The sequence below is a fragment of the Cavia porcellus genome, unplaced genomic scaffold (genome assembly GCF_034190915.1).
Source record: "Cavia porcellus strain 051 isolate PalLab524CR breed Dunkin Hartley unplaced genomic scaffold, mCavPor4.1 scaffold_8, whole genome shotgun sequence".
Classification (NCBI taxonomy): domain Eukaryota; kingdom Metazoa; phylum Chordata; class Mammalia; order Rodentia; family Caviidae; genus Cavia; species Cavia porcellus.
Genome location: NW_026947491.1, coordinates 84,910,601 through 84,923,162, shown reverse-complemented (window position 1 = coordinate 84,923,162; position 12,562 = coordinate 84,910,601). Strand labels below are relative to the sequence as shown.

Below are 12,562 nucleotides of genomic sequence, written 5' to 3'. Positions count from 1 at the left end.
AGTAGGGGCGGAGGGGCGGGACTAAGAAGAAACTCCAGCTTTTCCATTGGGGGAGGCTGGGCTTTTGTCTGCCTTTTACCGTGGCGTCTAGCAGAGGGCGTGCGGAGCACTGATTTTTGTGGAACTCCTGCGGGGCGCGCGCCGGCGGAGTCGCGGTGAGCGCTGCTCGGGCGCGCGCCTAGCTCTCAGCTCGGAGCGCAGTGGGGTGGCGCTCGTGCTCGCCCTCCTGCGGCTCCAGGCTGCAGGCGCTTGGGAGCGCCGCCGGGTAGCTAGCTGGAGACTGCCGCATCTTTTGTGAGGCGCGGGGCGGCATGTGGACGTTGCGGTATCTCTTCACGTCTGCACGGGCTCCGGAGACAATGGACCGAGATGGGATCACGGATTGATTAAGGGCGCCGGCGGGGCGGCGAGCCGCGCGGGAGGAATCATGACTTCTGCCGCCGGTGAGTGGCCGGAAAGTTTGGAGCGAGCCGGCGACTTTCCTTCCCGGGGGCGGGCGAGTTGGGTGGCCTCTGCCTTCCCGGGCAGCTCGGCGAGCGCAGAGCAGATGCTGCCGGGGCCCTCGTCCTTCCTGCCCGGCGCCAGGTGAAGCTCCGCAGCCGCGCTCCCCTCTTGCGATGCGGGGCCGCTCTGCCTTTGCCGGGGAGAAGAGGGTAAATTTCCATGTGAAGAAACCAGTTATTCCGGGCTGGCTTGACCACCAAGCTGAGCAGCAACTCCAGGATTAAGAGAGACGGGGCTGGCGGAGGACACCGTCCTCCTGTTCTGGTCGTTTTCCTCCTGCCGTCTGAGACACTGAGCAGCAGGATTGCCCCTGGCAATTGTTCTGCTTATCCTGCACTCAACTTTAGGAACTTTTTTTTGTCTTTTTCTGCTGTGTACATCAACAAAGCTGTATTTTTGTCCACCTCCTGTGTGTAGACCTTTCCTCTAATTTAAATGACAAAGTCTCTATTTACCTTCGGGTTTTGGGGCGATCCTGGGCGTTTTATTACTGAACATTTCTAAGGAATTTTTCCAAAATAACTACAGAAGTGGTGTTATCCTCACTTTATAAGAGCACGGATTGATTTTAAAACCAGAAGTTAATAATGTATTTTTAAAACCTTTTTGTTTATATTGAAAGTAACTTTGATTAGAAGTTTTATAGTAGTGTAAATCTTCCTTAAAGTTACTTTTAGGATCAGAATTTAGGTACCAGATTTAACTTTTCTTTGTTTTTCTTGGCATTTCTTTAAAATTCCTGCAACTTAAAACTGTCAAACAACACTGTAAAAGTTCTTTGTATTGTTTCTGAAACATAGATGTTGCGTTGCTGGAGTGTAATCTTGGCAGATTACAACTAACCAGGCAGGAATTTTGGCAATAGAAGTGAGGAAACAAGAAGTGCAGTGTTTATGTAGGTGTGGGTCTTTTCATTTTGATGTTTTGTGTGTGCACCTGAGACACATCATCATGGGGCATGGTAGTTGGCTTCCCTTATTTATAAACTATCCTGTCTTTAATAAAGGGAGAGCTTCCACTTACAGAAAGATTTATTTTCATTCTAAGTTTCTGTGTCTCACCTTTACTCAAGCTTTTTTTAAAAAAAATTAGTGAACCAATATCATTAATTTAAAAATGGTTATAAAATTTAAAGTTTTCCCACTCAAGTGTAGTTCTGTCTTTGAAGTGTCAAATGTATTTAAAATGTTACACAATTTATAATAAACTGGTACAGAATGACATTTATATATGTAGACAGGATTTCTAGAGCCTAGTCGGGAAGTTTAAGTCTTTCATTCTAATTACCTAGGAGAATGCAAGCTACTTTTACATTTTTATCAACTTTTTTGAATCCACAGACGTTTTTGTGGTGTTTAAAAGAGGGACACTTCCTGGGTCTAGCTGATTGAGCAGCCTCTCTAAGAAGCATTAATTGCTATTTTGTTCACCCATCTCATAAATTTATTAAAACACTTTCTTAGGTCTAAATGGTAAATATGGAAAAGAGCCAGGGTTTTACTTCTACTCTATTCTTACAAAATTAGGTTGTACATCCTTCTTACAAGCTACTCATGCTGCTTTATGACATAATAGTCAAATTCAAACTTTCAGAAATGTGTTTCATTTGGAGAAAGGGTTGTTTTTATTTTATTTATTTATTTATTTATTTATTCGTACCAGAAATCAAACTCACAACCTCTTGCTTGCCAGGCAGGCACTTTGCCGATGAGCCATATCCCCAGCCCTAGGGTATGTTTTTAGTTCTAATCAGTGATACTGGACTTTTGAAAATACTATATGAGGAACATAGAATATCTAAACTATATCTTGAACAAGAGCTTGCTTTATGTTTTTCCTGGGTCTGAAAGAGTGGGCTGAGAAAGACTAGTGAGATTTTAGAGTTATTCTGAGAATTATATGAAAAAAGAGAGATAATTATAGTGTGTATTTTGTATCTGTTTGAGCACATACAAGCCACCTTCTCAATAATGTCTGTGTTTTCCACTTTGGCTGGTGTAATAACTGAAAGAGTGCACATGTGTAATAGATGACAAGTATGTTTGTAATAGTGAGTAAAATAGTGCTTTACTTTCTTACCTTGTGTTTCTCTGGAGCCAAACAGCTGTGTAAATAAAAGATTTGCAGCGTTGCTCAAAAGAAGCTTTGGGCCTGACTGTTGATGCTCTAAGATCCAAGGTGCTGGGTTTGTTTCCAAACACTGCATTTCTCTTAAGAATTTGATATTGGAGCACACCATAACATAGTGGCATATTATTTTTTTTTCTAGTTGTATTTCTTCCAAAATAGAGCCATTACAAAAATAATAATGAGTTCTGCATATGACTATATCGAAAACCTAATTAAACATTTGTCTTAGTAAGTATTGAGGAATTATTCAGTGATTCTCTTGAAGTTGATTCTACTATCTTTTCAAAGGCTTATTCTATGTTAAAATAGATGTTGATTTTTTTTTTTTTTTTGTCTTTTTCATTTTTTACTGGTACCAGGGATCGAACTCACGACTGCCTGCTTGCAAGGCAGGCGCTTATGCCGCTGAGCTAAATCCCCAGCCCCTGATTTTTTTTTAATAAAAAGAAATTTCCTGTCACTGAGATATATTAAAGAGTATGTGTATGTGGCAGCTGATTATTCTCAGCCCCAGTGAAGACAGACAAAGGTGTACTGAGTAAAAATAATTAGAACAAAGAGACCATGGTTCTCTAATAGCTCAGAATTTATAATCTCAGATTCTTATGGACTTTGGAGATCTTTCAGCTGCAAAGTGTAAAGACAGCAAGACAGCCAGGCATGCACAGAGACAAGCTATGTCAGCCCTTCCCTGATTTACGGCATCAGCCTCCTCTGACATGCAGGTAACCAACATGGTGAATCCAGATTCATAGCTGTTTATTTAGTTGTCATTGGGCAGCAAGTGCTTTAGGAACATAATCCTGTGCTATATTTACTGGAAATCAGCCCTGACTCACAGTTAATTTAATGTCTGCCACTCTGAGAGAGAGAGAACAGGAATTTGTATCTCCTAGAAAGGAACTCAAAAGATTGAATTTAGTACCAGAGATTAAAAAATGACAATAAAAAAATCTAAGATGGATTGGTTGATTGTCCCTCCAGCTTCTGGCATGGCCTTAAGGTTCAGAAAGTAAATGATCAGTTAGATGAGATAGGGGTTTTTTTTAAAACTGTGGGTAAAATTTTCATAAGTTTGCCATCTTAACCATTTTTAAGGGTCTCATTCAGAGATGTTGACATTGTTGTACAGCTGCATTTCCAGAACTCGTTTCATCTTGCAAAACTGATTTTTTTCCCCCTGTGAAATCACAGAGGTAGAATATTTTGAGAATGACAGAAATGAAGCCAGTATAACATAACAGTCTGTCAGTTTTTATAGAGAAGGGAGGGAGGTTGGGAAGAGTTCTAAAGGCATTCATACTTTCTTTTGAGACTTGGCTCGATAGGCCGAGAATTGAATAGACCCTTGCAGCAAGTTTTCTTACTGGGCTTTGCAGTGTTTCGCAATTACTTTCTGTTTAAAAGAAAGCCTCTAAACTATAGCATGTTTATTGAAAAGCTCACAGAAAATTGCCTGCTTTGGGAATTTGTATTCAGTTATTTTGAAAAATTCATCATCCTTACTTTGATGACTTTGCCTGGGATTTGGGTAACGAGGATGACTGTCAAGGGTTTGGAAGAATCTTCCTTAGTTAGGAAAAGGAAGTAGAGCACCCTACTCTTTTTTTTTTTTTTTTTTCCTTTTTACTCAGTTCTATGTCATACATCCCCAAGTGTTGTGACTAATTCCTTTTGCTGAAAAGAAAACCTTGTATTTGACTCTTCGGAAAAAAAAAAACAAAAAAAAAAAAGAAAAAACCAACACCAGATGAAATATGGAAGCCTCTGTGTGTTCAAGTACATGAAACAATCCCTAGCAGTCATTTGCAGTAGGTATTTGGAGCCTTTTTTTCTCCTAGTAAAGTTTTTATTAAACATTTGATCCTGATGCAGGAGCAAACATAAACATAAGATAAGACCTTAAGTTTCCTTTGGCAAATACAGTTAAGTAACTGTGTGGGGGAGAATACCTTAAAGGAACTTAAAGAAATAGTATGCAGTTTCTTTGTGTCTTACTCTTTACAGGCCTTAGGTGTGAAACTCTTATGGTACAAGCAGGTCTGAACACATTTAGCATTGTATAATATAATGGTATTAAGAAGTGCTTTAATGTTGAAGAATTGCTACACTAGATGTTGCCATCATCTTTTAAATGCATTAGAACAGTATTATTAATGAAAGAAACATTGTAATCACTTGTAGAACATAAAAAAAATATAGAATAAAGGATTAGATCAAGGGCAGGGCCTAGGCACCTGACTTTTTATAAGCTGCAGCTCCAGGAAGCAGTAGAATCAAAAACCCCAATGGACGATTCCTGCACAGAGAAATTCTAGCTTTAATATGAGCATCAAATGATACCAAAGAACTTTCATTTTTAAAGTTAGAAAATTTTTTATTTCTATATATTTTTTTTAAGAATTGTTTTGGACTGTAGTGGTGCATACCTATAAATCCTGATATTTAGGAGGCAGAGGATTACCATGAGTTTGAGGCTAACTTGGGCTGTGTAGTTTATTCAAGGCTGGCCTGCACTCCATAATGAGACCCTGTATCAAAAAAAGACTCCCCTCAAATTATTTTGAAATTTATCCATTAGGGTAGATAGATCTTTTGTTGTTGTTGTTTTGAGACAGGGTCGCTATGTGGTCTAGGCTGGCCTTGAACCTCCTCCTCCTGCCTCAGCCTCCCAAGTGCTAAGATACCAGATGTGTGCCACAAAACCAGGCCTGAAGTAGACAGATTTGGTAAAAAGTGCTTATACAACCCTATTGTATTTTTGTGATGAATGGAGAACATTATTGCCTATTTACAGGAGAAACTTGAAGAGTTTTGTCATGTAGGTTAAATTCAGTTTTCAGTTCTCAGTGAATCCAGTCAGTTATTTTATTTAGTAACAGAGTTGGAAGAAAGAGTTTGGATTTACTCAGAAATATGCAACATACCCAAAGCCATGTATACTGGAATTTAAGGAATTTGCAACAGCTATGTTGACTCTATACAGTGTAAGACTGTGTACTGTACCAAGTATGATGTCAAGTTCATTATATTAAAATTTAAAATGTTATGCATGGTGGTACATACCTGTAATGCCAGCATTCATGAAGCTGAGGCAGGAGGGTTGCTGCAAATGCCAGGCCAACCTGGACTACACAGTTAAGACGGTCTTAGAAAACAATCAAGAATTTAAAATGTTTTCCATTTAGTCATGTGTCATCTTGTGCTTTGGTAATTTTTTCATCTCATTATGACTCTTTTCTTTTTAGAGATAAAGAAACCACCAGTGGCCCCCAAGCCGAAGTTTGTGGTGGCAAATAATAAGCCAGCTCCCCCTGCTATTGCACCCAAACCTGACAGTGTGGTTGCAAGCACTCCACAGTCCACAAAGAAAACCAAACCAGCTATTGCACCCAAACCAAAAGTTCTGAAGAGCTCACCTGTGGAAGAGCTGTCGCCGTCACTGCTGAGGAGAACTGGGACCCAGGAAGAACAAAAACCAGGGGCGCCCCAAAGCACTGACAGCTTTAATTGCATAAGTATAGGGGATCAGAGCAGCGATTGTGTTTTACCAAAGTGTCCCTGTGGTTCTGGATGCATCTGTAAGCTTGAGAATAAAAACATGAGTGTAAAGCAGCTTGTTTTAGAGCCCTTGGAAATGAAAGAAAATTTGGAAAACAGTAAAATGGATAAGTCCTCTTTGATGATAAAAACTCAGATGAAATGGAATTCTGGTGAAAAGTGTAGGAGCCAGAGCGGAGTGATTTTAAAGGCAAGCATCTTAGAAGCCAAGCTCAAAGACGCTTTGAGACAACAGATGTCAGCGTTCGGTTACCCGCAGAAGCACATATCTGCAGGCAGCTTAGAAATAAATGGGGGTGGCAGCACCATTGAAGGCTTTGGCGTTGATCTGCCAGATGCCTCCCCTTGCCCGTCCAGCTTTGAGAAGGTGCCTGTTTCTCCGAACTGCCACTTGCAGCATCCTAGGGGTGAATTTCAAAACCTTGAAACTTACAAGGAGGGAAGCAAAAAAAGTAATAATTACTTTGATTCCTCTGAACCAGAAGCTCTGGGAAATGATAAAAAGGATATGTTTATACCTTCAGGTGAAGTTAGTAAGAATACAAAAGTGAAAGACCTCAGTCCCGTAGCAGTTGACTCAGTAACCGGCAGCCCCAAATTTCCTACCCCGAAGCCCAGAAGGACGCGTCTGTTACGCCAAAAGCATGTAGACAGTCCTAGTGAAAGTGCCGCGGAACCAGAGGATGACTCTAATAGCTGTTCTTGTCCAGGTGAAGTTAGTTTGAAAAACAGCGAAGTCAGTGTTCTTGGGGAGAATGTTCTGTGTCACCAGGATTCAGTGAACAAAGTGACACCAGGCGATAAAAGTGAACTGAATGGCAGCTCCAGTGGGGACAGACAAGATCTGTGTCATGGGACATCTTCCCTCGAGAACACAGCACCTTCTTTAGATACAGACTCTAATTTGAGTTCTGACAGCAGGGCAGACGTAGATGGTCCTAATACATCACATGATGCGGACAGAGGGACCTATTTTACCAAATCCAACACTCTGTCTTGGAGCCTGCCTAAGCAGCTGACATTAACCTGCAGTGACCATCTGCCAGCAGGGAACCTGGGAATGTCCGCCCCTTCAGTGCAGAAGGGTTGTATGGTGAAACAAGCAAGTTCCTCAAGAACTGTCCCCAAGAAACCTCAGAGGCACAGCTTGCCTGCTACGGGAGTGCTTAAGAAGGCTGCCTCTGTGGAGCTGGTGGAGAAAAGTTCTTATCCCTCAGCCGAAATAAAAAGTTCAGGGGAGGTTCTAGAAGGAAATCACCTTCAGCATTTCTGTACCCCAGGCCAGGCTGTGTCGTCATCCTGCTTTGATATGCCTAAACGGACTTCAGAGAAGCCGGTGTGGAAATTACCTCATCCTATTTTACCCTTTCTGGGGAACTCAGAATCCTTAAAGTTTGTCACTGTGTCTTCCAGTAGTGATGCTTCCGTTGCCCTGCCCAAGCCAAGAGCCAAGTCAATGTCCTCAGTGGATCTGGACAGGTGCACCAAGCCTTGCAAGCACTCGCCTAAGAAAAACTCTTTCAGACAGTTGTTCAACAGGAAGCTGTCCATGTGTTTTATGAAGGGAGACTTTCCAAAATTGCGGTCCAGGAGTAGCCAGGCTGGAGACACAAACAGAGCTTCCCTGTGGGCCGGGGGACGGGGTGGACTTGGGGGTGACTGGAGTGGCCTGATGGTGGCTGACTTGGAGAGGAGAGGCAAACCTAGCAAGGCCTATTCCGCCGATCACTACAGCCCGGAGACTAAGAAGAAGAAGAAGAAGAAGAGGTCCTGGGGCGGGACTGGTGTAGCTAATGGTCCAAAAGCAGAGTCTCTGGATGACCAAGTGCTCTCCAGGGAGCCCTCCTCCCTGGAGCCCGGCAAGGGGGTGACAAGTGTCTGTGCGCCAGAGTACGAAAACGTGCGCCACTACGAGGAGATCCCGGAGTACGAGAACTTGCCCTTTGTGACCGCTGCGGGGAAAACTCTGGAGTTGGAAGGGTGGAATTCCAGCAGCACCGAGGACACCGATGCAAATGTGTACGAGGTAGAAGAGCCGTGCGAGGCTGCGGGTGACCAGCTGCCCCGGGGGCCCGGATATCCGTGTTCCAGGTAACACTTGGTGCCTGGCAGGCACGGCACTTCTGTTTTTCAATTTTTATTTTCCCTTAGTATGTGCTCGCACTTCTCCGTAACACATCTTCGTTCTTTTCCCTCACCTTCACCTGCCTACCCTCCCTCTCTGGGTCTTCTTCCCTTTTGTAAAAGATCTATCTCCCTATTTCCTATTGTCTTTTATTTTGGTCTTTATACTTCGGATTTTTCATGTAAGAGAAACCAGGTGTTACCTAAGCTCGTATGTCTGATTTACTTTACTTCACATGGTTTTAAGGTGCATCCGTTCTGGTACAGATGACTTTAAGTTTATTCTTTATGGCAGAGTGGGACTCCATTATGTGTAAATAGCACATTTTTTACATCTTTTCATCTATGAATTCTTTTGGGGTGGGGTACTGGGAATGGAACTCAGGACTTCACATTTGCCAGGCAGGTACTATGCCCCTGAGCTGTATCCCTGGCCCAGTCTGTTCATCTGTGGATAGACGATGGGCTGCTTCCAAGATTTAGCTCTTACAAGTTGTGCTGCTACGAACACAGATATGTATGTGTCACTGTAAATATAATGTCTTTATCTCTTTCTGGAGAATACCTCGAAGGGGAATATCTGGGTCAAACAGAATTTCTCTCCTTAGCTTTTTGAGGAATCTCGATACTGATTTCAAAAGTGGTTGTACTACATTTGTGCCAGCGACCACGTAGAAGGGTACCTTTGTCCTGTACCTTCAGTAGCATTTACTGGTATTTGATTTGATTTCTTTTCTTTTTTTTTTTTTTTTTTTGGTTCAGGGAATCAAACTCGACCTCACGCTTATCAGGCAGTATTTGATTCTTGTTGATGACCATTCTTCCTGGCCATCATGGTGGAGTCTGTTGTTTTAATGTGTGTTTCTCGAATGGCCCATGGTGTTAAACATTTTTCATGCATTTACTGCCCAACAGTTGCCATTTCTGTGCATAGATCATTACAATTAACCTTCAGTAGCCCTGTGAGATAGGAATGGGGGGGGCAAGCGGCTTAGTGAGGGACTGATAGACACTGTCCACCTGCATCCTCTTGGTGTCATACAGCCGAAGTTTGCATGGCAGTTTTGAAATTGTTGGATTATTTTAGCAGCCGAGTCAAAGAATTTAAGTAGGTGCAGCATAGTGACTACAAGGAAGACCTGCCAGAGAGAGGTCAGGAGTTCTAGCATGGATCCTGGGACTGGAAATTGGTTAATTCAGTGAGGTTTTTGTGTTAAGGATGAGAAATCTGAAGTTACTGAAATTCATGTATTTACTTATGGTGACCTTATCAGATAAAAGCTAAAGATTTGTGGGAGGTTTTTTTTGTTTTTGGTTTTGCTTTTTGAGGCAGGATCTCACTATGTAGTTCAAGCTGACCTTGAACTCTTGGAGAATCCTCCTCATTAAGGAGTTAAATTCTCCATCTTATTAGAGTCTCCAACAAATAGAAAAACAAGTCTCTTATTTCCTGTTGGTTTCTATGTAGCCTAAGCTGGTTTCAAACTCATGGCAGTCCTTCCGCTTCAGCTTCCCAAGTGATGGAGTTACAGTGCCTTTGCTGTTTACTAGGGTGTGAGATTTTGCATTCAACTTTAGGCTCCTAGAGGAGTTCTAGGCTTTGTCTTTTATCCTGCATGAGGCCAAGCAAGCGGCCTAGTAGGCCAGCAGTGGATGGGGAGAGGTGTGGGAGAGAAAGAATGAAAAAGAGGCAAAGGACCTCAGTGGCAGCTGCTCCCTCTCGCAGGCACAAAGGATGCCTGTGCTTTGTGTTTGAAGTGTTTGTGTCTAAGGAAAAGGCCAGGAAGCCCCTTTTGAAGTCTTCAGATTATGCCTAGGCTACTGTCAGTGCTTTGTGATTTTTATAGAATTACGGTGGTATGTTGGTTCACAAATACTTCTGTTTGTGGGCAGTTTGGTTCAGAAACAGAAGTGTTTGGCAAAATTTTGTTTTTGTTTGCAGACTGTGTTGGATGACAAACATGACCCTGACCATCTTTTCCCCATGAACACCAATGTGGCCATCTTTTCCAAAATCATGGAACAAATTACGTTTGTGAGTCAAGGCCCACTGTCCTGACATACCCAGTACTCAGTGGAGCTCAGAAGGGGAAGGGTCAGTGTGTGAGCTGAATAAAAGTCAAAAAAGTCAGAGCAGCCAGTAAGGTCAAGAGAATGGCTACTCAAACTCTCAGACGTTTTGTTTAGGTATTGTTTTGTTTTTCATTTGTTTTTGTTTTTGAGACAAAGTTTCACTATGTAGTTCAGGCTGGCCTTAAACTTACTATGTAGCCCAAGCTGGCCTCAGACTATGATGATCCTCTTGCCTTAGCCTCCTGAGAGCTGATATGCTAGGCATGTGCCACCATGCCTGGCAAGTGTCCTCTTTAATGTTTTTGTATATTACTTGTGTCTCTCTCTGTATGTGTGTACATGTGTGTGCATACAGAGACTTGATTGGCTTCTTCAAGATACACTAGTATTTGGCTAGCATAATTTTTTTTTTTTTATAAAATTGTTTCTTGAAACTGAAGGTTGGTCTTTCCTATCAGGACTCAGATTTAAATCCTGAGCGTGTACATTTACCAGTCTCTGCCATAGGCATGGCACTTCTGGAATTTGTTGTTGTTGTTTTAAATAGGGTCTGACTGCAGAGTTCAGGCTGGCCTTGAGCTCACTGTGTAGCCCTACTGGCCTCAAACTTGCAGCCCTCCTGCCTCAGTTGTGCGCCACCACTCCTGTCAGGAGCTTGTTCTTTGGGTGTGCTGCTGGCTCTGGGTCCCCAGGTGGGCAGGGGCACAGGTACCCAGCAGCCAGTGCTGTTGGGCAGGCAGCCCTGGGGCGTCCTTCTGGAGGCTGTCCGGCTGGACTGCCTGGCTAGGGAAGGGTCCACAAGCTCTGCCTTGAAGGTTCACCTTCCTGCTTTGAGATTTGTATTTAACCCTGGAGCGGGAATTCTCTAACTGGGCTTCCAGACTGCTGCTTGCTGAATCAGAAACCTTCAGTGTTAGGGCAGACTCACAGCTTGCCTCAGAAGCCTTTGCTTTTTGTTAGTGTTTGAGACAGAGTCTTGCCATGTGCCGGGATTACAGGCCTGCATCCAATTGAGACCACACCCAATTGAGACCATTGCTTTTGTAAACTACATTAAATAATCATAGAAAGCAAAATCCAAGCTCTTGAGGAGAGAACCTGAATACCCTGAAACAAGGTAAATGAGAAGCAGGACATATGAGCCAAGTGAGTCCAAGCAGAACTCCTGCCTGGCAGCTGCTGAATTTGTAGACCTGTGTCTTGGAAAGATTAATTCAAAATCCAACATCCTGTCTGGGGTCCTAATGAATCCCGTTAAGATTTTCCTGCAGAGTCATCAGTGGAGTTCATAACGTGTGTCACCCCTGGTAGGGGAGAGGCTGCCTACCCAGGGTCCTAGATCAGAGAATCTTGGCTTTTAGCATCTGCTGGTGGGCAAGGCATGGTGGTGCATGCCTGTGATCCCAGCACTCGGGAGGCTGAGGCAGAAAGATATTGCTGCAAGTTCACAAGGTCAGCATGAATTACATAGTGAGACCCGTCTCAAAACAAAACAAACTGTTTGACTGTTTAATCAGCTGGATTCCAGGCGAATACAGAGACATTTGGCAAGCCCGGGGTAGCTCCTGTGGTCACCTTCTCTAGAATGTACATATTTCCTGAATCTGACAGATATGTGGTGACATTTTTTATCTATAAGGGAATGATAGGCAACCCTCAGTTCTATTGTTTGATTGACTGACTGATTGATTCAGACAGAGTCTCACTATTTAATGCTTGCTGGGCTTTGAACTCCCTATGTACCCCAGGCTGGCCTGGACCTGCAGGGGTCCTCCCGCCTCAGCCTCCTGAGTGTGTGACAAACTGAACCTCAGGCTGCCTTTCCCAAGTAGACCTCCCCTCCCCGCATTGTGTACCATGTAGCCTGTGCTGTCTGGACCTCTGCTCCCTGTCCCCAGGCAAATTCCCTTGTCCCTTCACTGTGAGTTCCTGTGTGATACAAGCCAGGACCGGGCTGAAGCACAGGGCTGAGGCAGCAGGGTTTGTGCAAAGGGCGAGGTGACTAAGGAAGAATGAGGAAGTTGGGGGCTGGGCTGGCTGTGCGCTGTTAGGGCAGGGAAGTGATGAGCCGGAAGGGTGCGGTGGATGGAAATCTGTAAACTAAGGATTTTTCTACCTCTCATCCCACTCAGTTTATTTATTTTATTTACTTTTGTGATACAGGGGATTG

The 12,562-nt window shown here is 43.3% G+C and overlaps 1 protein-coding gene across 6 annotated transcripts in view; it reads left to right on the top strand.

Moving 5' to 3' along the window:
* The first annotated feature begins 88 nt into the window (after window positions 1-88).
* Window positions 89-12,562, top strand: part of Fgd6 (FYVE, RhoGEF and PH domain containing 6) — a 102,033-nt gene continuing 89,559 nt past the window's right edge. For all 6 annotated transcript variants that reach the window (XR_010049437.1, XR_010049438.1, XM_063255313.1 and 3 more), the window contains exons 1-2: window positions 89-443; window positions 5,883-8,286. Coding sequence is in view for 4 of the 6 variants with exons in the window: in XM_063255313.1 (XP_063111383.1) it covers window positions 428-443; window positions 5,883-8,286 (2,420 nt within the window). In the remaining 2 variants the exon portion in view is untranslated. The remainder of the gene's footprint in view (window positions 444-5,882; window positions 8,287-12,562) is intronic.